Source organism: Citrus sinensis, chromosome 7 (assembly GCF_022201045.2).
Source record: "Citrus sinensis cultivar Valencia sweet orange chromosome 7, DVS_A1.0, whole genome shotgun sequence".
Lineage (NCBI taxonomy): Eukaryota > Viridiplantae > Streptophyta > Magnoliopsida > Sapindales > Rutaceae > Citrus > Citrus sinensis.
In genome coordinates, this window is record NC_068562.1 from 2,312,233 (window position 1) to 2,340,155 (window position 27,923).

Genomic DNA, 27,923 nt, shown 5'->3' on the forward strand with positions numbered 1-27,923 from the left:
CTTCAAAAAAAGAATAATAATAATAATAATAATAAGAGAGAAAGAAACTAGGGGAAAACAAAAGCAACGGTGCAGGATATTTTGACGGGAGCAACGTTAGCTTAAGCCAAGAGGAGGAAAGCAACTACACGTTGGCACGGGGGTCGGTACTCGGTAGTGCGGTGCCACCACATCACACTAAACGACGCCGAGTCAACTTGCAACGTCTACATATTTGAAGTTAAATTCAAACGACCTGGTGGTAACTGGTGATTGTGGTTTCGTGCATATTCATCATGTGGTGCACTTTTCTTTTGGCGCAAAACGTCTTCATTAATGTAACTGAACTGACTGCTTGTGTAGTTTGTTGTGGCTAACCTTGATTCGTCACTTGCGAGTTCAATTTAGTTGCTTTATTTGGGATTGGAAAGTGGTTTACGCTAATAAGGGTGGTTTTTAGAGCATTTGAAGTCATGATCGAAACATAAGTCATGATCGAAACATCTCACTATTGCATTAGAGGTTTCATGATGCTTTTTGAAAATATTTTTTCTTTAATAATAATAATAATTAAGAGAAAAGTCATCAAAACTTCTAAATTTACTTAAATAAACAAGTAGACTCCTTAATTTTAAAAATGATCGCATAGACAGTTTTTTGAAATCCAGTTAGAACTCTATAATCAAAGGACATAATTATTTTTTTTAAAAAAATATATGACTGAAACTTAAGTTATCTAGATGGATAATTAAATAAACCTTAGGGCCCTTGGTTTTAAAACTAATTATTATTTTTAGAACAGAAGTAGACGAAATTAGAAGTCTTAATCGCAGTCATTGGTTGGATAGGTTGAACAAGAAATTGGAATTGCATAAGTCCATTCACAGAGGCCCACGCACTAAACCTTATCTGAACTTTCTTTTTCAATCAACCTTGCTTTCCTTTCTTCCCTTTTTCTTTTCTCACTTGCATTGGTTTCAGATTCTGGGAATCCAATCACTCCTTCTCAGAGCCCACTCTAGCCCTCAAGTTGCTGACTATAACTAAACTATCTCAACATTCAATCCTAATAAAATGTTGGCATTATCTATTAGTTAGGATTGCTTTTGTTTCGCACCACTAAAGCCTTTTTATAAATAAGCTAAAAACACACTTTTCTACTTTTCAATGTTTTATTATAACATATAGAAAAACTTCTTGAATTTTTAACAAAGATTAACATAGAGTTGGAAATAAAAAAAAGTACATTAAGTTAACTCGTAAAATAAACTGCATATATATATATATACTTTATCAACATGCATGAAGCACTTAATTAAACATAAATTTATGAGTGACAACTTATGAATTTGCTGGATATTATATTATATCTAACATAGTATAGCCATAAATTTAATATCATTATTTGATATTTAAAAATACCCAATATTGAATGTCAACTAGCTGATCCAGATTCATCATCTGATTACGACTTGGAGTTTTTTTTTTTTTTTAAATCCTTAATGCGAGATAATAAGAATTTGAAATGCATCTGAAAATGACAGAAATGACCGTTCAAAGTTTATAAACATTTATCTTAATCTTGAAGCCTAGTTTAATTAAAGGAAGATAAACTTGCTCACTCACTATAAAATAATTGATGGAGAATGATGGCGAGAACTCTTTCCAAAATCATAACGCCGATATCATATGAAAAACAATGATGTATTTAGATCCTTCGTTATCCACGAGCTTTCTTATTCAAGCTATATATAATTTGTAGCATTTGTGAAAATTTGTTATGCTGGCATACTTCCAATTTAGACAATGATGTAACACATAAAAATCCCTATCACATTTAATTTGGGCAGCAACTACAACCATGGTTAACAATTCTAATTAATTGTCTAGTCATCATCTTGCTAAATTTGTTTTGATCACGAACACACTACCCTTTATCAACTAGTCAGTAAAAACAGATTAATACCATGTCATGTTAATAGAAGTAAGTGTATACATCAGGGATAGAGTGGATATATGACGAGCATGGGGTTTAGAAAAATAAAACAAGGTGAAGATTAATCTACTCACAAAAATTAATATTCATTTGGATATATATTCACTGGTGGAGAGATGATACCGAAAGCAACCACCCCCTTTTTTCCCAATGATCTAGATTCTCCCATTTTGGCATATATACAAAGCAGCCATTCCTTTTTCCCTCAACTCACCCTCAGTGGAAGCCATCCATCTCTGTCTACGCGGAGGACCAAATTCGTTCTAATTTTCAAATTTTGGTTGATTAGATGTGCCTGGCCTAATTAGACAGTTCTACCAAAAGCAATTCCTTTTTCCATTCTTGCATGGCACTAAGAAATGCTCTCAATCTTTCACCTTAGATTTAGAGCCTCTTTTCGTGATGGAATGGGTTGAAGCCGTCCATAAAAGTGCTTTATCGGATTAAAGCAGATTTCAGATTCGATCTTGCAGTCAAACCTGCAATTAAGCAAAGACCGCTTTTTTCCCGAAATTACAAGACTACTGGTACTGGCAGTGGCAAGTGGCAAGAACAGCGACACTTGTGGCTCGAATGAAAGTTTTAATTTTCATTGGATTTTGGGTAGTGGAAGACAGTGTGTTGACTTGATCACCAAATCTACTCATTGCCCCATTTTTTTTTTTTTTTTCTTCTCATTCACCCACTTGGACTCGGTGGACATGAGTAACCTTTATGTCTTTCACATAACTAGTGAATCACAAATTCACAACAGGCCATGGCTTATTGGCATGGCCTCCAAATGCTTCGACAATATTCCCGTGCATCCAAATGTTTTGATTATGTGCACGGCACCCTCATTTTCGTAAATTTAACAATTAAAATCTAATGGATAGGCGACACGCATCCGAATGTTTCGACCATGCGCATTGCAGCTTCATTTCCGTTGATTGAACAATTAAATCTATCAACGGTGCAAGGGAAAATTTAGATTTAGAAGTTCAGTGGATAAATAACCTAAAGAAAAATTAAAAAAAAAAAAAAAAGACTTTTTTCCTCCATTCTTCTTCTTTTTTTTTTTTTTTCCATCTTCTACGTTTTCCTATCTTCTTTCTTTTTTCCAGTTTCTTTGTTTCTTCTTCTTCGTGTGCTTCCTCCGTTTTTCTTCTTTTCTCCTTTTCTTCTTCTTCTCTCTCTTTTCTCTGTATGGACGTTCTCATTGCCGGCTTGCATTCGGATATGTTCGAATCGGTGACACGAACCGGGTCGGCTGAGTTCGGAGGAGCAACGCACATTCGCAACGGGAAACGGCGGTAGAGGAAGACCACCAGCCAACCCAAGAGGCGTTAGTTCCGCAAATGCCAGTTTTGCCGACATTAGGGCGACTGAATCTTAATGGATTAGAATTATTTTTGTGATATGTACCGAAATTTACCCTTAAGAATATTAGGATTTGGATATTATTTTTTGGATTATTTGTTAGGATTTTGATTTCCTTAGTTTCTAGGTTTGGTAGTTGGTATGGGGTTCAATTTTGTTTTTTTTTTAAAAAAAAAGAAAACAAAACAAGAATTTAAAAAATAGATATGATTACGATGAAAGATAAAAATTGCTATAATATAATTTTTTTTAATGTAAAATGGATAAGGGTACGTATTCTGCTATTTACATATTCTATTCAATAAAAACGAGTGGCGTTATGGTCATTTAATCAAAATTAACTGCCAAATCAACGGAAATAAAGCGCGGTGTACATTGTCGAATAAATATTTGGATGCACAGGGCACATAGTTGAAACATCGGGAGTCGGTATTAAATTACCCTTTTTGGGGTTGTGGAAGGAGGGCTCAAACGCATGATATTTGGAGGGTTCGAAGCGTCACTTTCCTATCTTTATGTCTGCAATATAATGGACCTAATGGTTTCAACTTTACTTTGCATCCTAAAACCATTTTAGTTAAGGAATGAGCATTAGCATTACAAATTCTAGGAGTTGTTGTATCTAACATTTTGAAAAATCTTTTCTCCTATCTTGAATGTCGAAACTACCCAACAAATTTCTATCCTGCTACCTTTTCTGCTGTTTACTAGATTTGCAATTTCCTGACAATCTGTTTTTTAAAAAATAATACATGATAAGTCTGCTTCCTTTATAATCTGCATTTCCCACTCCATGGCTCAACTTCTGCTAATGCCACGTTATCACGATACTTCGAGCTTTTTGCAGCTGTTGCCACAATCTTGCCATCAGAATCTCTAATGACATTTCCCAATCCTGCTCTATCTTTCTACATCAATAGCAGCATCCGCATTGATCTTAAACCATCCATAAGGTGGGGGTCTCCACTGATTAATCTTGGCAGGTTTCTTAATCTGAACTTGATCTTTCAATTTAACTCTCTTAAAAGAATATACTACTACTTTTGCTTTGGAAAGGAAAAAAGAGGATTTGACTTCTTTCTTTTAAAAAAGAATATGGTTTCTTGCATTCCAGGCCACTCGCCAATTACATACCCTCAGTTCCCTATCTTTTTGTTGCAGTACTAGCACATTTCATTTTGTTTTTGGCTCATTAGGAGTGGTATTTTCGAAATTGCGTCAGCATCTTCTTTAGCAAAGTGTTGTTCCACCAAGTCTACATTCCACTAATTTTCAGAATCAATCAAATCTGCAACAACAACATCTTCAGGTATTGTTGAAACTGAAATTGGCTTAAAAGAATCAAGCCTCGGTATCCAACTATCTTTGTACACTTGAATCTTTCCTTCATTTCCTATCCATCGTCTAGCACCTTGTTGGATAACTTGTTTCCCCCACAGAATACTCCTCTAAATATAAGATGAATTAGATCCAGTGGATGCATTTAGAAAATCAGTATGTTTAAAGTATCTTGCTTCCAGGATCTTGGCTACCAGCCATTTAGGGAACTGCAATGATCTCTACCCTTGCTTGGCTATCAGTGCTTGATTAAATCTAGGGAAATCTCTAAATCGCGTGCCTCCTTTACTCTTAGCATAGCTCATTCTTTCCCATCTAGCCCAGTGGATGTTGTTCTTATCCTCTTCAGAACCCTACTAAAATCTGGCAACAGCATGCATTTAAAGAATTCTAAGATGTCCAGATGTGTACCATCACTATTCCTTATGAGCATGACTTCAATCATGATTGTAACCACAATTTTTTACTGCAGTTGTGGCCTTGTAATGGCAATGATTTTCATCACGCTTCTATGAAATAACATTTGCATCAGGAAATGATTTTGCACCAATTGGATGAGGTTGTATATTCTTCATTAGTAGCTAGTTATTCTTCTAGGCGACATGCAGATAAGACTAGATTTGAGATGTGAAATGTAGAACATGTCTTCTCTAGAATATCTTTGTCAGATGATCTTTAATCCACAGAATATTAATGGCGGGATGATTTTGAACAATAGAGAAATATATTTTTTGATGCTCTTGTATACCAAGGCTTTCCTGTTGAACACGAGGAAGAATTAATGCTTCAGGTAGAAAATCTCCCTTGGAGTGCTTTTTTTTTTTTTTTTTTTTAACGATAAGAGAATATATCCTCAGTGATTGATAGAGATGACTGAGGAAGATCATGGCTTTGGCATGATCTTGAGCGGATGTATTGCTGCCAGGCTTAATTATGTTGGGAGGCTGATAGCATCAAAGTGAATCTCTTCAGTTAATATCCAAAATCTTCTGATGTTTAAAAGATCTTCAAATTTTGAAGTTAAAAATTTCAGTCTTCAATTAACTTCTTCAAATTCTTGAATCATTCAGTCTTCATTGTAGAGCATTAGCAGAAAAATAAACAAAAACTAAACATTACTTTTTGATGTGGAAGACCCAAATTAATTATAACCACATAGCATACCGATAAGGATAGTTGTATTAAATAAACAAATAAAATAAAAGAGTAAGAGGATAGAATACTTCTTGTATCAAAGTGTTCTTGTGTTGATAACCTGTTATGGATCTATGTTGAAGTATTCTAATATTCAAAAAAAAAAAAAATCAAGAGAATAAAAAAGAGAGAACTTTCATTTTCATTCAATATCTTTTGAGGGAATTATTTATGTTTACAATTTATAGCTCTTATTTATAGGAAAATGTCACTGACCATTTGAATTCTCAACCAACCATTGGAATTCCGAAATTCAGAATTTAGAACTTAGAATACATAATTTATAACTTAAATCTCAGAATACAGAATAACTGATGAAGCTTGAAAAAATTTAACAGACAAGTCTAGCAATGGGACAGAAAAGTTGGACGTGTGTAGAGTTACTATATAGTGGACACTTTGATTGATTCGTCAATCAAGTTGATCACATGGTGAAGTCGGGTCTCCACCAAACAATGTGCTTAGTTTGGTGAGCATTCTCCAACGATGAGAACCAGTGAAATGGCATTTCATCCATTTCTGCGGGCTGGATAGCTTGAATGATTTGTCGACCGAAATTTTGAGAGAACCCACTTCTTAGATGAAAGAAACGCCAATATTAATCTTCTTGTACGGTTTATATAAAAGAAGAAAAACAAAGTTTAGTTCCTCGGAATACGATTCCAACACTTTGAAAAAGGAAAAACAAATGCTGTGTGTAATAGCTATTTGATGTTAATACAGGCAGCTGACAGCTCATATTTACCACTTTCACTTCTTGCCATGCAAATGCTGATTTACACTTAGGCCATGTTTGGCATGCCGCATTATACTGTATTAGCGCTCTGCATTGGATTAAAATATGACAATACGACGTTTGGCACTTCTCTGGTATTGCATTAAAAAAAAAATTAATGCGGGAAACCCCGCATAACGGAAACCCGAGTGAAACTCGAGTTTATACTTTATTAGTTTCTTCTTCTTCGTCTTCTCTATTTCTCTCTCTTTCTTTTTTTCCTTTCCCTCTCTTCTTCTTCGTCTTCCCTGTTACTCTCTCTCTCTCTTTTTGTTTTATTTTTTTCCTTTTCCCCTCTTATTCTTCATCTTCTCTGTTTTTCTCTCTTTTCTTTTTTCCTTTTCCCCTCTTCTCCTTCGTCTTTGCTGATTCTCACTCTCTCTTTTTTTCTTTTTTTTTCCCTTTTCCCCTCTTCTTCTTCGTCATATATGTTTCTCTCTTCTCATTTTTCTTTTATTTTTATTTTTATTTTTTCCTTTTCCCCTCTTCTTTTTCGTCTTCTCTGTTTCTTCTTCTTCTTCTCAGTTTCTTGTTTGTCATCTTCTCCTCCATTTCTCAGTTTCTTAGCTATTGTGATTTTGCATTTGCTGCTTCTTTTTTTTTTTTACTTTTGCTTTTTTTTAATAATAATAAATAATATAACTTTTTAATATAATATAATATAATATTTTCTTTTCTTTTATTTTCTTTTCTTTTATTTTTATATCATAATTATTAATATAAATTAATAATTTATTATTCATATTTTAATTTTTATTATATTAAAAATATTACTAAATAATGTATTATTTAATTATATAATAATTAATATATCAAATTGATTAATAAGTAATTAAATAATATATAAAAATAAGAATATAACTTGATATTACATTATTTAATTATATTATAGTAATTAATATATAAAAAAAGTAATATAACTAATAAAAATATTTATATATGAATAAATTTAAATAATATTAATTAAAAATAAATGTTATGCTGTCGATTATAAGGCTATAAGCTTCAATCTTTATGGAAAAATTATTTTTTTAATATTTATACTAAAAAATAATGTCAAATTTCTAAAATTTAAGACTTCCATATTTTGTATTTTTCTAGGTACTAATAAATATTATTTTCTAAATATATAATTTAAGTTAATCACAAAAAAATTAATACAGTACAGTGCAGCACCAAACATTATACAATATTATTATAATACAGTGCTAATGCAATACAGCATAATATAATACACCAGCATAAAAATAATGCAATACAGCATAATACAATACAGTGTGCCAAACGCACCTTAAGGAAATAGTTTCACGAGTACTATTTGCTTAATTGCTTTGGGGTCGGAGAATAGTTTCCCAGCTACAGTCTGGGGAAGTTTCAAGTTATTGCCGGAACTAAAAGGCATACACTTTATGGATATTTTTTTTTCAACATTTCAGTGGGATGAGAAAATTTACCTATTACTAACCACCAATTCTTACCTTTAATTGACTTTAACCAAGCCATCGCCAAAGGGGAAAGTAGAACTCCTTTGAGATGGTTTTACGAAATTCGTTTTAAGAAAAAAATATCCTTTAAAATGAACTATAATGAATGCATTTGAAGAGTCAGCATATTATTTATGTGTATGTATATATATATATATTATACTTGAAAGGGTTCTCAAAACCAGTAGTCATATAGAGCCTTCTTAAAATTGAACTGATATATTAAAGTCAGCTTGTTAAATCATGCAGTTCGTACGTAAAGGTGTTAACCGCTTCATTTTTCTGTTTGTTGATAATACTTAAACACCGCCGTAGAGCTTCATTAGCATTGATGTAAGTTGGTCCCAGTAATAATCTGATTTGTAAATATCAGGATCCTGGATCATAATAATAATCTGGGAGAGTGTTTGTGGCCATTGGATTTGATCCAACGGTCACTTTATATTTTCTTTATACAGCACTGCTTTCCGACATATGGACCCACACTGCAGAGTTTCTATAATTTTTGAAAACTGAAAAAATAAAAGAGGAAGCTCAATAGTCGCAGTTCTAGAGAGAGAAAACTAAAAAAAAACTTTTACACAACACCATTTAAGAAACATGCAGCTGGAAATAAAAAATTCCAAATTGAACAAATTAAATTTAGTTTGGCAAATGCAACAAATTAAATCCTAAACTGAACTACTTAACCCAGAACTGAAGCGAAAATACAGCTTTTGGATTAGCAAGAGAGAAATGAAGCTCTGTCATAACAGTGCTGCAGTCGAGTTTCTTCATTGAAGTGCAAATATAGTTAAAATATTAGTCAATATTGTCAATGAATTTGATTTTCAAGTTTTCATGTTTATTGATTTTTAACTTTATCCTAGAAATTTGTATCAGTTCAAACGTGTGGCATTTTTTAATAGGATTTCCTTCATGCTGGTTGCAAATCGAATTGTTGGTGCATATATTGTACTTTCCGTTGTGATTTGGCTTTTATGATGAGTGCATAATTTTATGGCTTTTACATTAGGTGCTTCCACAGTTCCACGTCTTTTAGGCTTGTAATGGAAATTAAAACACAATTTGGATTGCTATTTGTTCACAGTTTGGTCACTTTTGCCAAAGCACCAGTGCTATGTAGTGGCATCTACCAAGAAGTTCCTATCTTATCAAACTAGAGTATATATCACAAGCTTTGACATCAAAATTTACATAAATCAAAAGGTAAAGCCAATGAGTTCTCATGCATATAGTAAAAGCTTTAACATCAAATTACATCTTTAAAAAGTTAAATTGAAAAAATTCTCATATTTGACAAACGAGAGTACTACACAATATAACATAAAAAATACGCAAACTACTACAACAATTGAAACAACATTACTGCTCTCGATTCATTTTGACCCCCAATTATTTTGACAATTCCTGAAGTGACATAGATGTAGAGATCTTGGCCAGGCTCTTTACTTTATAAGGAGTGATCTGAGAGAAGAGGAATAAGAAAAAAGAGGGACGAACACCTATCCGGAAAACAAAAGGTCATGGGTAATCTGTTACAATAAGTTAAAAAAAAAGTTAATGATAGATTTATTCAATTACTTTTAATATTAAAAAATTAAATTATATAATGAAGACACGCTTGAATGAAATCAAACTACCTGTGGAAGCATAGCTTCCATCACTTGAATCAAACGAATTTATGTTTCTTTCTGTATTCAGCTCTAATCTAAATCATATAATACAACATCTTATTAAAAAACTGAAAAAAGTGAAAGTCGTGATAAACTTAATAAAAATAAATATGAAAAAGACACATTTACCTCTTGATGAGCAAGGGACAGTTTCTTTTATCACGTGACTGGCCAACTAGACCACATCCATTGCAGCGTCTTCCTTTGTATTCCCCTTTCACTTTCTCTTTTGTTTTTTCCTTTCCGCCTTTAAGTCTTTTCCCACACCCTTTAGCCCTAACTTGAAGTGGTTCATTAAAGTGTGGTTGTTGCAAACCACTATTCTTTTCTAATACTCCCTCACTTCTGCAACTTTTCATGACTAACTTAACCTTTTCTAGGGCATCTTCTAAGTTCTCAATGACAAGTTTAGATGTTGCTTCACTCAAAACAGCTTTATCAATCACATTTGAAGCAAGCTGAAATAACTTGGTCCTCCTTAATAAAATTGATTTGTCTGAACAATCATTTATTTCAACACCATCTCCGTCAATAACCCTCTCAAGTTTGGTAGCTTTAGTCCATCTTTTTAGAGTATAAATATTAGGCATAAAAGAAATTTGCAATTTTTTAAACAAAGCTAGCATATGTGTACACGGGATACCTTCACTTTCAAATTTCTTGCAAATACATGAAACAAAATCTAACTTTTTGTCATAAACTACTTCAAAGACTTTTGAAACACCATCTTCTTCATTCACAATATTATACACCAAACAATCTTCATTTTCTCTAACAAGCTCAATTGCATGTAACAAGCTATTCCATAATTCATCTTGAAACATATAAAAAATCTCACATGAATAAATTTCAGACATTTGCTTTTCAATTTGTAATGGTAATCTCAACATTGGTCGTTCATTCAAATCTTTGTTATCGGCAATCAACTCTTCATGACGTTGTTGTGAAAGTGCTCTATTAACTCGAAAAACAAAGTCAAGAAGCGAATTTGTTTTTGATACACACCTCTTAAAGATTGCATGATTACTTTCAGCTCGTTGGCTACTTGCATCCCAGCTGAAAACACATGGTTCACATACGCAGGCACTCATTTTGATCCGATTTCATACACCCCTTGTAGCCACTCATTCTCTGTTAATTTTGCCTTATCTATAACATCTTTCCACAGTGCATCAAACTCTTCTACAGTATTTGATTCCCAAATGCATTTTTGAAAATGTCTATAATTTTCCATATGGACTGTTTTGCTTAGTCTCTCTGAAAATTTGTTCAATATATGCCAAATTCAAAATCTATGAAAAGTGAATGGAAAGGCTAGAGATATAGCTTTTGTCATTGCTGGATCCTGGTCAGTAATAATCATTTTTGGATCATCACCAAGGATGGCCTCCTTAAATTGTTCAAACAACCAAAGAAATGATTATGTTGTCTCATCACTTAAAAAACCGCAACCAAAAACAATAATTTGACCATGGTTATTAACCCCAACAAAAGGTGCAAAAATCATACTATATCGATTGGTGTTGTACGTAGTATCAAACACAATCACATCACCGTAAAACTTGTATGCCTGCCTGCAAATTGCATCAGCCCAAAAACAATGTGTAATTCGATCATCACATCCAGCTTTGATACTGTAAAAGAATGATGAGTTCTTTTCCTTCTCAGACTGAAAATGCTCGTACAACATATCTGCATCATGACCCTTCAATTCATTTCGTAAATTTTTATTATTATTATAAAAGTCTCTCTGTACACATCCCATATTTTGCAAGCCCCCTGCCTGCAATTCAAAAAGACTGATTTGCTAACATGTTGGTATGTTCACTGTAGCTAATTGTTGACTTAAGTTTTTTTGAACAGCTGACATTGAACGATGAGACCTCAATAGATGAACCCTTCGAGGTGAAGATAATGCGTGATTATGCTCTTCAACAAATATACGAACCATATATTTACCGAATTCAGATTTAACCACCACTAATTTTGCACTATAACCACCTCGTATTATACTACGTCGCCTCTTACGATTAACAACTTTGGATTGTCTTGCTTGTCCTTCTTTAAAGCACACATATTCCTTCCTTATTATGTCATTACTCTCTTTGCATATCTTACTCGAATTAATTCGGATACTAAAACCACCCTCTTTAGCATATTTGTTGTAAAATTCATAAGCGTCATCTAAAGTGTCAAATTCTTGACCTTTATGTGGCTTACAGTCGAGTGCTACTTTTGGTACGTAGAGACTATCCTCACAGTTTGACTGGCCAGCCACATTCTGAGCATTCACTTTACTACAACTGAAATAAGGGGAAAAAAAGAAGAAAAAACACAAATTTAGGGAGCTAAAATAAATAATTAAAGAGGGTGAATATGTATCAGCATGCAACTCACTTGAAAAAAAAAAAGACTCAATGGCGACGCTGCAATGACGAAGCTCCGGTAGCTACAAATTCCAAACGAGTGATTCAATTTGATAACAAACAGTCGCTGCATTTGCCAAACTAAATTTAATTTGTTCAATTTGGAATTATTTATTTCTAGCTGCATGTTTCTTAAATGGTGTTGTGTAAAAGTTTTTTTTAGTTTTCTCTCTCTAGAACTGTGACTATTGAGCTTCCTCTTTTATTTTTTCAGTTTTCAAAAATTATAGAAACTCTGCAATGTGGGTTCATATGTCGGAAAACAGTGCTGTATAAAGAAAATATTAAGTGACCGTTGGATCAAATCCAACAGCCACAAACACTCTCTCGGATTATTATTATGATCCAGGATCCTGGATCAGAAAAGCACTATATATATATATATTATACTTGAAAGGGTTCTCAAAACCAGTAGTCATATAGAGCCTTCTTAAAATTTAACTGATATATTAAAGTCAGCTTGTTAAATCATGCAGTTCGTACGTAAAGGTGTTAACTGTTTCATTTTTATGTTTGTTGATAATACTTAAACACCGCCGTAGAGCTCCATTAGTATTGATGTAAGTTGGTCCCAGTAATAGTCGGATTTGTAAATATTAGTTATACTCTCATGTAATATGAGTTGTAATCTGAACAATAGTCTCATGTAATAAAAAAAAAAAAAAAAAAAACACCAACGTAGAGAACAAAATGCTAGCTAGGACACTGCAATAATTTATGCAGCATACGACCTCGATAAGTCGATAATTTCTCCTCTATGCTATAATTGGCAGCTTCAAGTTAATAAATAGAAAGGAGCATAATTGTTCTTGCAAAAGCCAAAATATATTATTATTAATTTAACAATGAGTTTAAACACCTATCCAGCCGTCCAACAACCATAAAGCTTATTACCCGCGCTTAAGCATGAACAAAATGCAAACTCTGGTTGAAATTGATAGAACCTTGCAATATTAGAAGTTTAATTCTGATCAATGCAATAATTATTTTGCCAAAATGCTGTAGCTACAACAATTTATTGAATTCCCCCCTCTCTTCCTTCCTTTCTCCAGTTTTTCTTATTTTTGGGGAGAGCAGATAGATCAATATACACGAGCTTTAGGTGGGAAGGACTCAATTTCATCGTCCAGCGTATTCATGTGAACTGGTCTGTAATCCAATCGTACCTTCTCATTCTCCCAATATCTACAAATCATTGGAACATATATTTAATCAAATGAATTAAACAATACAAAACTATAAAATAATCAAGGCCAACAACACCTAACATTGCTATTAATAAAATATGAACAATCTCAACCAACATGTTGGAATTAACATGAGATCAACACAAATACCATACATAGATACTGAATAGTCCCTAAATATTTAAAGTGCAATTGCTTTAACCGCCACGACGCAGTCCGTTGCATATAAAATTCAATTGCACACAAAATTCAATAGCCTTAATCCAACATAACTGCCCATCTGAATCAAATTTTTTTTTAGACTAATACCCAAAACCCATGCAGTTCTCATAAAAATGCACCAACGTTTGCACAAACTTCCTAGAATTTTTAAGCTTCCACAGAAAATTGTTACTTTTTGTGAAATTTAAGCAAACACCAGGGGCACAGTACCTAAATTTGATTCCAAATCAACCAATTTCATTTTAAGAAAGGAACAAGATGACTTACCCCAGAGTGTGCTTCATCCAGTTCTCATCATCTCTTTTCTGCAAAATCAGAATAGAGAACTTCAGTACTTTCAAAGAGAACAAAAATGAAAAAAAGAATAGCTAACTTCAATATAAAGAAAATTAACAGAAACAATGAATTGTTAACGAAACAAGAAACTAAACTGACCGTAAAATCTTCACGTGCATGAGCTCCTCTACTCTCTTTCCTGGCTTCAGCAGAATGCATGGTGATGCATGCATTTATCAAAAGGTTTTCCAACTCTATAGTTTCTATCAAGTCAGTGTTCCTGCCAAACGATCTCATAATTAAGATCATGATGTAAATATATTCCATAAAATAATTTCGTCATTAACATTATCATGCACCAAATGTTACCATATCAAACTACGATCTGTCAACTTAACATCATGGAAACTCTCCCATGCCTTGTCAATTAATTGACAACCTGCAGAAGCAACGCAGAAATAGAAAGTTAAACAGTGTTCACAAGGGATGGGAAAAGAACAGTGCGTAACAAAACTCAATCAAGCAAGTGTGTTCTTGTCTTTCAGTGTTTATCTGAGGAAGAAAACTAAATGATGAATTGTTGAAAAACACTATACCTTCCTCCAATGTTTCCTGTGTTCGGAAGACAGCGGCATTATTTTGCATCACGCGTTGCATATTCAACCGAATTTTTGAAGTTGGTATTGAACCATTTGAATTTCTTATTTTGTCCAGCCAGGCAACGGTCCTCTCACCAGCATTGTTTTCTAAAGGCTTTTGTTTCTCCCCTGCAAAAATAGAAAGTAAAGATATCTTTAATCGATATAACAATTAGAAGTAAGGGTGAGAAGCCCGCAACTTAAATTTTTGACTTAAAATCATGACTTAATTTTTCACTTAAAATCATGACTTAATTTTTCATCCATTTATCAATCCAATACAAATGGCTGATGGACAAAAGACTTAAATGCTACCTTTTTTAACTTTAAATTCACACCAATAGATTGAATGCATCCATGGATAAATATTTTAAGTCATAATTTTATGTAACAAATTTAAGCTAAAGGAACCCCAACCTAGAAGTAAGGGCATCTGTCAGTTCTGAACAATAAACATACCTGGCCTCTGGATTTCTGCAACTCTATTTGCACAAGCTCGACCGAAAACAACAATGTCAAGAAGAGAATTTGCACCCAGCCGGTTGGCACCATGAACTGATGCACAGGCAGCCTCCCCAGCAGCCATAAGTCCAGGAACTACTTCATCCGGATCATCACCTTTGATAGTAACTACCTGCACGAACATGAGCAGAATTGAAAATATCAACACCACTGCATCTTTCTCAAAGTTCACAAGCATTGAAAAACCACAAGTTGTTAAATATTACATATTGATTATTATTGGCATATTTCAACGTAAAATGTGATTCTAACTCGCACCTCTCCATGGTGATTAGTTGGAATTCCACCCATATTATAGTGCACAGTTGGTAAGACAGGAATAGGCTCCTTCGTGACATCAACACCAGCGAAAATAGCAGCAGTTTCAGATATACCAGGAAGCCTCTCCTTGAGTACATCTGGAGGCAAGTGGTTCAAGTGTAGATAGATATGGTCCTTCAGAGGTCCTGCAGGATAACAGGATCAAAGTTATTATGTAGCGCACGAAGGAGTGTAACTACAGATTATGATAACAAGTTATCATAATTATCTCTTCATAAATAGATAAACACCAATCTGTATAATTGATATCAGGAAGCTATGGCTATGGATTGTATGAATTTCTCACACTTATGGAGTATCAGAGGTCATAAGACCATCTTCTAGACTGATCATAGGAAACCTCATTTTCTCCATAACAGATAAAAACACAATAGAACATCAAATTCCAGAAGGGTTTGGTATAAGATTCTATAAAAGGCAATATACCTACACCACGACCTTCCCGAATTTCCATGGTCATGGATCTTGAAACAACATCTCTTGATGCAAGATCCTTGGCTGTAGGGGCATAACGTTCCATAAATCGTTCACCTTCACTATTTCTAAGGATACCACCTTCACCGCGAGATCCTACAAGTTGCAGATAAATCAGAAATGAAGTTCGCTCAATTACAGTAGAACAATAGTATTGCAATTCAAAAAGTTTAAAGAAAACAAAGATAAAAAGATAAAAGCAACCTTAATAGCATGTAACTAGAAGAACCAACCTTCAGTAATAAGGCACCCAGCCCCATATATACCAGTTGGGTGAAATTGTACAAATTCCAAATCCTGAAGAAGAATAAATCAAGAAATATAATTAAGGAAAAACAAAAAATAAGTCTAGAGAACTTACTTCAAGATCAATCAGCAACAAAACAAACCTCAAGTGGGAGCCCAGCACGCGAAACCATTGCATTGCCATCTCCTGTGCATGTATGAGCAGAGGTTGCAGAAAAGTAGGCCCTACCATAGCCCTGAAAGGAAAACATATGAATGACAAAGATGTCATTGCATACTTGAAATTAAACATACTTGCACAACATGTATAGTACCCCTGTGGCCAGAATGGTTGAAGCAGCACGGAAACGATGCAATGTTCCGTCCTCCATATTCAAAGCAATTACTCCTTGGCAGGTACCTTGACACATCAAGTAACAGAAATGAACAAAATCTTGAATTTTGTGCCACCTAACAACCCCCACACCCCCACCAAACCAAAAAAAGTAATTTTCCCGATTTAAAAAAAAAAAAGGCAAGATATGAAAGGGTAAACCACTAACATACCATCACTGTTCATAATTAGATCCAAAGCAAAATATTCCACAAAGAACTGTGTATTATGTTTCATAGCCTGGCCATAGAGGGTATGCAATAGAGCATGACCAGTTCTGTCAGCAGCACATGCACAACGGTACGCCTGCCCACCTGTATGATGGCAACATTGACAAAGTCAACGACAAAAAGGTACTGGTCATATCATGCGAATTGGAGAGTAAACTTCAAACTCGATTTATCTTACCTTTTCCAAAATCAAGACTTTGACCGCCAAATGCACGCTGGTATATTTTTCCATCTTCTGTCCGAGAAAATGGTAACCCGTAATTCTCCAGCTCAATCACTGCTTTTGGTGCCTCCCTACACATATATTGAATAGCATCCTGATCACCTATTAAATACAATTCCCCTCACATTAGCGCATAAACAAATGAAAACCTTATCTGAAAGAACTGTTCAAATTCTAGTGTCTGCACAGGCACTCAAATGAAGAGAAGGGAAATGATCATGCGTGTGTTCATGCAGGCACCATGCTGGCCTATTATCACAACTATATTGCTTCGTTATACTCAATCATTTCAATTCAAAATTAATAAGGAATGGCACTGTTAAGGCATAATACTGCATAACATATGTATCGTCTTAGACATTAAGAAGCAAATAAAATAGATAGAGCATTCGGCCACCCAAAACTACCCAAATATTCAGGCAGACAAACTAATTGCTTCATACTAACATTCACATTCCCTATCACCAGAAAACAAAAAAAAATCATAATTGACATACCTAACCAATCACTTCCCTTGACTGTGTCATACATGTGCCACCTCCAGTCATCTTCAGTCATGTTTCCTAAAGCAGCATTAATACCACCCTGTATAGAATATCAGAGTTAACTATCACAATCAGGGAAACCAAGCCAGTAACAACAAAATCTACACAGGGTCAAGCTATACATGTTCAAAAGACTTTGTCAAAGGAAAAGGCACAGCCACATAAAATTGAAAAAGACAAGAATAAGTGACCATAATATTTCATAGCTAAAAAACTTTAGAAAGAAAAATTAATAAATAAAGATGGAAGTTTTGCTGTCAAATAGCATGTTTCAAAGGATATCCAAGAAAAGCAAGAAATCAAACTCTGATTTGATAACAATTTGGACAAATACTTCATGAAACTTACAACAAGAAGTGAACACCATCCAGTTTGATTAGGCATGTGTTTACACTTCCAAAATGCATCATCAAACAAATAGATTAAACAACAAATTCTCAAATATGCATTTAGACATCCAAATATATATTTACATCTATTTGTAACTAGTAATATAAAGCAAAAACTATATGGCACAAAATTTGGAACCAAAGAAAAAATAATATTCCAATATGTTCATTGTTATTTTTTTTTTTTCCTTCTATAACATCATCCCTAAAATAACAAAGGGGATATCCAGAACTAAGGTGCCAAATACTTGAGCTGCGGGCAGCAAAGCAGAAGCAAAACAGTCAGAAACATACTCAAAATTTCAGCTAAGGATAATCTGTTGGCTCAGGAGAGTCTCATACCTGAGCCGCAACAGTGTGAGAACGAGTAGGGAAGAGCTTGGTAATGCAAGCGGTGTTGAAGCCATGCTCTGAAAGCCCAATCGCTGCTCTCAGCCCAGCACCGCCAGCTCCAACCACTACAGCGTCATATGTATGATCCACTATTGTGTATCCTCCAGTCTGCAGCAATTAATTAGAATAACCAAGTTTTACAGAATAAACAAATAAAACTAGCTGATTGACAGAAAATTGAATATAAATTGATCAAATTTGAGCTAAAAACGTACGAAGTGATTGAAACCAAATAATGCGAAAATACGATTACAAGGAATAGAAATTAAGAGAACCGTACGGAATTGGTGGAGAACAATCTGGAGAAATGAGATCTGAGAGAGTCATTGGAGACTGATCGTTTTGAACGATAAGAAGATAAGCCAAGGCCACGAGAAACGCAGCGCCACATCTCGGTATCTGTGTTTTACTCTCCCAATCTCTTGCTAATTAGTTATTACTCGATAGATCGCAAAGGCTGCTACAATGACAGACAGGCTATGGAGGACCGGCAGCGGGGAGACGAGAGATGGAAACCTGACTCGAATGCTCGGACTTGCCTTCGGTTGATGAGAGTTGTTATATTTTAACGAGGAGAAAGTAGTAATTTCGGATAAGCGAAATTGTTGTACGTATTGTTTTTTCATTGCCTTAAAAACTGAAAATAATATTTTGCGTCAAAGTACTAAAATAGGAGGAAAATTGCATTTTTAAAAATTAATTTTTAACTATATGATATCCGAATTGAAAATTTTATTGACAAATATCATTAGCTTAAGGAAATGAATATAACATGCTGTAACTTGTTAGGAATTTCTAGAATCGAGCATTCAGTCTTGTGTGGTTATAATAAGGGTTTGTTTGGATTGCTTTTAGCAAGTTCAAATGTAATTTTAAAAAGTAAAAAGTTAATTTTGATATTTGATAAATTTTTTAAGAAATTATTTTTAGTAAAATTATTCATTCGCACAATAGATTTTAAAAATTAGAGAAGGAGTAACTTTTTAAAATCTCACTTTGAGAATCAATTTTATATTTAATACAATTTCAAATATATTTTTGTATATATTATAAAAAATTAAAATTATCCTTATTAATTAGGAATTAAAATAATTAACTTTAAATAGATTAATTTTGTTATCTCAATATAATTAATAATAATAATAATTAACTTTAAATAGATTATTATTATTATTATTATTAATTATATTGAGATAACAAAATAAAAAAATAAAAGTAATCATATAAAATATTTATTTTAATTATCAAATATTATATATGCATAATCAAAAACATTTTACAATACATGTTTGGAAATGTAATTCACAGCTCTTTTAAAAAATAAATTTGATCAAACGTTTAATTGATTTTTCTCACTACTGATTATTTTTACATAACAACTTACTGTAATTATTTTAAAAGCTCCAACATTACTAAAGTTGTCCTAATAATGGTCTTTCTAAACAGTCAGTTTGTTTCTTGAAATCCTAAACAATTATTATTAATTGCAAGTTTCATGCTTCAATCACTTGGCAAGATTTAGGACCATCATTTAATAGGCAAATTTTGTAATTTTTGGGTTTGACATAGTTTATGAGCGCCTCTCACCCTTTAGTCGAGTGGTGGGTTATGGTTTGAGTTCCCTCAAGAAACTCATGTGTCCTCTCCAAAATAAAATTTGGATGGAAATAAGTATTTCTTTTAGTTGTTTGTAGGTGAAGTAGATATCTTTTTCAATATTTTTGTGAGGGATAGATATCTGGGTCATGTCATTATAAAATAAATATAGTTGATCCCTATAGGATAGGTATCTGAACTGTATTATCATAAAATAAATATAATTTGCCCCGATAAATATTTTATATAAATATCAATAAACCGGTAATTATATAACACATATTAGTAATTTAAAAAAAAAATAGTTAATGAACCCACACAAGATGAATAATCAAACCATCCTGTTAGCAAATCATTTTTTTTATTTTAACGAAACAGTTACGTGGACGATTTAAGACCGAAATGATTTCATGTCATGTGAGGCTTTCACATCAAATATGGTGGGCATAGCGCGATAACGTGCCGCCTCAATAATGCGAAGACGGTGCTCTTTTGGCCACGACGGATTTGTAGACATTCGCCTCGTGGTATCACTCCCATCACAAACAATCATTGGAAGTCCGCATATGAGTTCTTTCCTCGGCAAACATCTAACGTAGTCACGTTATTGAATGTTTATAATTTATTGTCTAGTTGACCAGAGAATCACCTTCCGCATTGAGCTCAATTTTAGTGAAAATTTACAGAATTTTTGGTGTAGTGAAAGAAGTCGTATCACATTCCAGAAAATTTCCGGGCAATTTTAGGTTCCTTATGGGCATCTTGGTTAAAATAACAGTTGTATTTTATCATATAAATATTTCTACAACCAACAATCCTTAACACCAGTTATGCACTTTCTTGTTTTTTCTATGAAGTCGACGATTTGAATTTGAGTCTCTTTACGAGTGTGTGGATATGTTTATTTATTATATTTTTTAGAATTTCAAGTAACAAATGGTAAAAAGACCCGACTCAATAGTTAGTCTGATTGATTCGGCTTAAAATGCTCGAGCTTTGATATGAATTTAAAAAATACGGATTAAGCTTGGTTTAATATTGAGACCCGACCAAATTCTAGTCAAAATTCGGATCATTCTACCCGACTCAACCCGACCCAAACCCTTAAAGCAAAACAATCACAGATTCACGCATACATGCATCACACATTCACACATTACACATATACAGTGATTTAAAGCAAAGGCCCAAATTCTAGTTAGAGACAATAAAATAAACTCCTCCCACAGAATAAGTCGAGAAAAAGCATGTTACCATGCACTTGTTATTCCAACATTTACAGACCTTTTACCTTTCATTGGACGGCCCAATATTAAAAGGAACCAAACTTCAAAATTGGGGATATTTTTATATCAAATATATTCATTTTCAACTTGTATTTACAAATGCTGTATTTTACTTGTAAAGCATATTTATACATACGTAAGAAGGCAGCAATTCTAAATCACAAACGATTTTCTCATATTAGCTCACTGATTTAATCTCAAGCTTTAGTTGCTTGGATTTTACTGTTGCATAAACTAAAAATTTGATATTTGCAGATCAAAATTAAAAGAAAAATTATGGTCAGCTCAGACAAACAAATTAGTCTAAAGTTATATTAAAAGAGAAACGCAATTAATCTAAAGCCACATCCCATGTACACAAGGATTAGCAAATTAAGCCCACTGAATATTCGTTTCAATCGTCGTCAACACATAAAAGTGGCATTATTTAACCCCCCTCATTTCACACCATCACACCCTTCTCAGTTCTCACCACTTTTAATTGATTTCCAATTCTATCCGCAAACAAATTACCAAAAAGAATGTCTCTTTTTTAGTATTGCATGAGAGAGTACGACACAAACACAATTTAATATGCGTGTGGACTCGTAGGGTTGGCAATGGCCTTGGCCCGAGCTAGAACCTGTAACTGAAAAAAAGGACTGGAGCCTGAAACGAGCCCAATGCTTGGGAAAGGGAAAAATATTTAATATTTATATTTATTGGTTATTTTATTAGGCAGGGGTGCAGAAAGTAGGTCTTGGGCTAAACAATGGGCTAGTTTGGGTCTCTTGGCAAAATTAAGTGCACTGTGAAGGTTTTATTGTGTTATTGGTTTAGGGAGCGGTGATATTTCCCATTTCCAATTTATCTTTACCAGTGCCTCTACTTTTCAATTAATTTTATTGATTTTCGAAAATACCCTTAATTAAAAATAAAAACATGAATTTAAAAAAATTTACATTTTATTTTTCGTTCTCTGTCATCTACACAGTGTCTCTTAAATCGATCAACCTCTCAATCTCAATGACAGTTATCCAACCACATTGCAACCGCATTCAAATCTAAATGTTTTTTTTAACATCAATTCCGCTGCCATTACATTGTGAACAATTGCAGCAATTGAAGGTGTTGTAGTCCTGCCACTGTTTATCTCATGAGTTCCCTCAATTAATCCAATTTATTTTCAAAATTATTCTCATAAAGCCCCTTTTTCCAATAAATCCATTTTAATTGAATAGCTCGCTGATAGCGAGTGCTCTTTCTTAATCACAGACCAGTATCATACTGAAGGTCGACTGGCGATGGACATTTTTATGGATCCGCAGCGTTTGAACGTGGCTGGTTAGCTCTTATACATGCGATTGTTTATCAAAGTTTGATTTTGCGTATTTTTCATTTACTTTCTGGTGGCTTGTTCAACTTTCTGGATTGGAGAATAGTAATATGAATATGTCATAAAGAGTCGAGTTAAAGAAAGAATTAAGAATTCCCCCTTTTTAATGGAAAAAAAAGATTTGTTAGATCTACGTGCTGCTAAAGGTTACACTAAGCATAGCTTCATTCAATTCCACGTTTTTTACTGCGACCTTCAGCTACTTTCTTGGAGTGAATCAAATATTCTATGTGGGAATTCAAACTGATGACATGTTGCAATTATCTTAATTGGAGAATGCAACGAAGGGCTATTTTTTAAAGAAAATAAAATTATATAATAACACTCGCAAGATTCTGAAGTGAAAGAGAGACAATTTGAAGAATGTGTCGCGGTGTTTGATTCAAAGACAGGAAGTTCGATTCAGTTCGAGTGGCAGTAGCAAAAAAGTGGAACTAAAAGAGGAACAATTTGAGTAACATCCTCCATTTCGTCCTTTACTCAGGCCCATAGTCCATTCCGAGGCCCATAATCCATCTGAGTTTCTTGTCCAACCGAGCCAGTGACGTAAATGTGAAAAGAAGTACTAAAAAATGGGACCGTCGTTCTCTGAAGAGTAAACATATATATAAATGCATGTAATGTCTTTTTGCATGTACAATTCAGTTCCATTTTCGAATTTGCAATTGGCAAAAACCACTAAATATGTAAAATAGCCAGTCTGATCCTGGCGACGACGGCATAAAACAGACAAATGGGCATTTCAAAATTCAAAGCATATCATTGGTTTCCATTCCAAAAATTATAATCACATTACGATGTTGGGGAAGATGATGAAATTAAGGGCCAAGGAGTAAGGACCTACTCAGAAACTCCTATTTATTTCGTTTGGTAGCTCGCTCGCATGATCTCTCTCAACTCTCAAATCGTGTTCGTCATCAATTAGGAGCCCACGGCCCCTACTTGCATCAACAACGTGCGACCATCCCTGATCACATGCCTGCTTTCACGTGTTTGAAAGTTAACATTTCCGGCTTTATTAAAATGAATTCATTTCGTTTTCCCTCTTTACGCAAATCGTTTGTTGAAACATTAACTGGAACACGTGAATCGCGGGGAAATGACAAGAGAAAGTGAAAGGAAACCTACCTTGGAGGCGTACCGTTGGTTCTTTTTGTGATGATCTCTCTCCATTTGTTTCGATATAATTGTTCGTTTTCAATTTTGGAATATCGCCAAGTGCAATACAACTCCTTCGTATTTAATGATTCGATAATGATCATTATTATATAATTATTTTAAATACCCCAACATACTCATTTGGTCTAAAATCGTAAGCAAATTAAATGTCCGTTTGGTAATGTTATGATTTTTTGAGATAATAACATTTCTATTTTATTAACTTTTTTCTTTTATTTTATTGCATCAAAATAGTTGACAATAAAAATCATCATAATAATAATGGTTTTTTTTTTTTTTTGCATAATGTATGTGAAGATAGATACAGAGTTGTATTAATGATAAAATTAATTGTTAAATCCTATTTTTTTTTAAAAAAAATTATTTATTATTTACTTTTTGATATAAATAAACTGTAAAATGAGATGCTTTTACTAGAAGACTTTTGAATAAATTAACCAAACATTAAAATTAAACTTCAGCTTTCGAAATTATTTTTAACTTGCCAGTAGTAATCCCACACTGTCCCAAATATTACTTACATGAGCCATTAGTTTGAATCAGACTATCCACAAGAAATATTATATGATGTGTGGTAAAAGCATGGCCGACATTCCAATTGTTAGTCAAGAAATGGAGGCCTCTTGTTGTCTAACGACCTTCATGGATTTCTAAGATGCCACATGTCACACTAAATTAAACTAAATCAGGTTAATTAATTAATCAAGCCGTCCACTAGATTATGTTTCTTTGAAATTGACGATTGATGTTTCTAATATGGCGGCTTAATGTATTAAACTATTAATGGTACGTATGTGTGTATGTATGTGTAATCCAAGATCCTTAATTTTATTGAAGTCTGAGAAAGTTACAAGTCATATTGTTTAATAGTATATTTTTAACAAAGTTGAAGATTGTGGATTGGAACATGTACGTGTGTGTGTGTGTGTAACTTATGTGCCTTCTTAGTCTTTAACTTTCATTGGATTACACTACTCTGAGTAAAGGTATCACATGTCTTAATAAATTTTTTGGCTTTCATTGGATACACTATTCTGATTGAATGTATCACATGTCTTAATAGAATTTCTGACCATTTTATTGTTAAAGCATATGACTTAACAACTTTTTAGATTCTTGATTGGAACATTTTATAGAAATTCTTATATATATGTAAATTCTCAGGTGAGGGCACCTTTTTTTATTTTATATGCAGTCATGCTATTAAGCCATATAGCTTTATAGTTAATTGAACATTGATCCCATTAAATCACATGGTTTAATGGTGAATTGAACAATTACTCTATTAAATTATATGGCATAATAACATGTTTGCATGAAAAAAAATTGAGGTTATGTCAATTATATCAATTAAAACAAAAGATTAGCTGCATATGTCGCATGTGTAAGTAGTTTCTCTGGTCTATAAGATTGGTGAACCAAAATTTCTCTTTTATTTGTAATTAGTTATTTTATTTTCTAGGTCAATCGACTTCTTAGGTAGGAAGATTAACTGTTTAGAGTGGTAGTTTTGTTCGTTGCTTCTTAATTACTCTATAAACTACGCAATTGAACAGTAATTAATGCCTGTCATTTTGGTTAATAAGAAATAGTGATTTAGGTAAGCTATCCATCTTCTACCAAAAATATCAGGTGTTGACTATGGGATAAACTTATCAAATAGGTCAAGGGAAATCCAAATATCAAATTGATATTTTTTGGATTGTTTCCTAATCTTTGATTTGATTTTCAAGTTTCCAACAAAAAGGTTAGACTTTACCCTGTTTCTAGATTCTTATCTACTCAAATATTTTGAGTTGTGTTTAGATGGTCATCATCTAAATGCAACACTTGAGTTATGCTCAGATATAATAATCTTGGAGATTCCATTGTTATCCCAACATTTGAGCCCCTCCATAATAAATATTAAAAACTAACTTGATGAAGTAGTTATTGATGAACCGTTACATACATCATCGGATAATTAGACTCAAATGTTTGAGATAATAATTGTCATATCTAGCATTTTAAAAGTTCTTAATTATACAATTACAATAAATGATCGTGTATTAAAAATTACTTATCTTTTCATCTTACTACTACAAGGTATATGTTACTATTTTAATATCAAAGATGTAACTGATAATTGAAAGAATGACCTAATGGTAAAATTGAGAAATGGTATGAAGTGTAGTTATCCCTTCTGGCTTTGTAAATGTAACATTATACACTCGTTATATGTTCGGCTACACATATTCGGAGGTTGCTCTTTGTTTTTGTGATAATATATACATTTTAGGTCACTCTTTGTCAAATTTTGATAGTACATAAATACCAATTAATTCTATTTGAAATCTCGAGATGAGAGAGAGATTTTTAAATCCATTATTTAGAATATAAGGTATGTATCTAAATTGACAAACATAATGTTACTCTTTACATACCACGGCCCTAAAAAATAATGTTAAATTAATTATATAAAAATCTGATAGTTGTATATTCTCAGTTAACGTGGGATAATACTTTTAATAATACCCTCGTCGTGTGCACACTAATCTTTTTAATATAAAATGTAACTTTATATTTTAAAATTGTTGTGATCTGAATTTGAACGTATCAGGTCCACTTGACCAGGTCATAGCGACGATAACAGTGACGTTTGTCGGATAAAATATTTACGTGACCCGCCAACGCACAAATATATAAAAAATAAAAAAAATACAACTATTTTAATAAAAATGGTGAAGACTTTACATGATGGAAAAGGCCAGCCAGCTGTGCAGAGGCAGCCGAGTTGTGAGAAGTGGGCCTGACAATAAAATAAAATGGGGGACATGGATTGCAATTGCATGGTAGCAACCAAATCTGTTCAACGTGTCCCAACGGGACGGAAGTAGATATAAACGGAACGGGACCGCTTCCCCGTCCCAGACGACAAAACGCCCTTTTTATTTTTTTTTTCTCATTCCATTTTGCTTTCCCAGATGATAGTTACAGGATGTGCACATGCGCCTCTTTATTCTAGTAATCATCACATCCGCTCGCATGGAGTCCCCACCAAGATCGTCATATAATCCCACGATAAAGAAATTTCATCATCACGGTGTGCAAATTCTGAAGCACGTATCTATCTCATGGAATAAAATTTTAGGTGATCCGTGACGGGTTCTGTTTGTTATGCTCTTTAACCAAACAAGGAGCTGACAAATTAAGAATTTAAAAAAAAAAAAAAGGACGTTAACCAACAAAATATTGGCTCCGCTGGTAATAGAGTTCTCTTAAGTGGCTTGACTGGGTTTGCTCCCCAGTTCGAGTCGTAGGAAAGTCGCCTTTGTTGAGAGAACCTGTGCCTCTTGGTTCGAGCGGCTGGGTTGTGGTACAGGCTTAAAGGTGCCTCCCACAGTTGGAGCCCTCCCTAGGATACCTAGTGGTCAAAACCAAAAAAAAAAAAAACCTGTGCCTCTCGATTCGAGCGGAGACTTCTAGTCTGACTTGTGGTACGGGCTTAAAAGTGCCTCCCACAGTTGGTATCCTTAATCGAGCGGAGACTTCTAGTCTGACTTGTGGTACGGGCTTAAAGGTGCCTCCCACAGTTGGTATCCTTCTCAGGATGCCTCATGGTCAAAACAAAACAAAAAAAGGACGTTAATTATCGGTCAAAGTACTATAGGGATTGGTGGTAATTTTTCAATGATTATGCCGTGACAATATGCTTCAAAAGTTTTCGGTTTTAAATTTACAAATGTTGTAATTAAAAAAAAAAAAAAGAATTATTGATTGTCATGGTAATGTTCATATTGGTAGGAGCGGCAAAACAGATTTATGAATCAAATTTGTGATGAATCTTAAATAAAAGAGTAGTGTTATACATTTTAAATTTTTTATCTCAAAAATTATTTTTAATTATGTGACGTTCATAATTGGTTGGTGAGATAATATTATTAGTTTACTTAGATTTTATAAAGAGTTATCAATCAGTTAATAAAGGACACATCAGTTGGAATAAAAATTGAGATAATCAATCATTACTCTAAATACAATGGGTCAATTATATTTTAGTGGATTCTAATTTAATTTATTTTCTAAATGAAACCTAACCATAAGATTCGAATTCTATTTGTTTTGACTTGTCTAATTGGTTGAACAAATTGAATTAATGAATGAAACGAATTGTATATGGATTTGTTAAAATTTATTTATCTACAATTATATATCAAATAATAACTTATAAACAATCAAGCA

The 27,923-nt window shown here is 33.4% G+C and overlaps 2 protein-coding genes across 2 annotated transcripts; both read right to left on the bottom strand.

Moving 5' to 3' along the window:
- Nucleotides 1–9,926: 9,926 nt before the first annotated feature.
- On the bottom strand, nucleotides 9,927–10,892 carry LOC107178840 (protein FAR1-RELATED SEQUENCE 5-like). The gene has a single exon (XM_015534472.1). It carries the CDS (start codon nucleotides 10,890–10,892, stop codon nucleotides 9,927–9,929), a length of 966 nt encoding a protein of 321 aa, XP_015389958.1.
- A 2,138-nt stretch (nucleotides 10,893–13,030) lies between these two features.
- Nucleotides 13,031–18,815, bottom strand: LOC102623970 (succinate dehydrogenase [ubiquinone] flavoprotein subunit, mitochondrial). The gene is made up of 16 exons (XM_006466721.4): nucleotides 18,547–18,815; nucleotides 18,216–18,374; nucleotides 17,437–17,524; nucleotides 16,895–17,041; nucleotides 16,660–16,800; nucleotides 16,428–16,513; nucleotides 16,257–16,349; nucleotides 16,101–16,164; nucleotides 15,820–15,963; nucleotides 15,331–15,518; nucleotides 15,010–15,184; nucleotides 14,509–14,679; nucleotides 14,282–14,351; nucleotides 14,072–14,192; nucleotides 13,904–13,941; nucleotides 13,031–13,412 (listed from the first exon to the last, which is right to left on the bottom strand). The coding sequence occupies exons 1-16, from the start codon at nucleotides 18,655–18,657 to the stop codon at nucleotides 13,310–13,312; spliced, it is 1,899 nt and encodes a 632-aa protein (XP_006466784.1). The 5' UTR covers nucleotides 18,658–18,815; the 3' UTR covers nucleotides 13,031–13,309.
- Nucleotides 18,816–27,923: the final 9,108 nt, after the last annotated feature.

Bases quoted from the DNA above. Each gene is read 5' to 3' on its own strand.
- LOC102623970 (XM_006466721.4), bottom strand. From the start codon at position 18,657: ATGTGGCGCTGCGTTTCTCGTGGCCTTGGCTTATCTTCTTATCGTTCA. The intron at 15,185-15,330 runs GTGCGAGTTAGA...ATGTTCGTGCAG, and splicing joins CAACTAATCACCATGGAGAG to GTAGTTACTATCAAAGGTGA. The intron at 14,193-14,281 runs GTAACATTTGGT...ATCGTTTGGCAG, and splicing joins ACAGATCGTAGTTTGATATG to GAACACTGACTTGATAGAAA.
- LOC107178840 (XM_015534472.1), bottom strand. From the start codon at position 10,892: ATGAGTGCCTGCGTATGTGAACCATGTGTTTTCAGCTGGGATGCAAGT.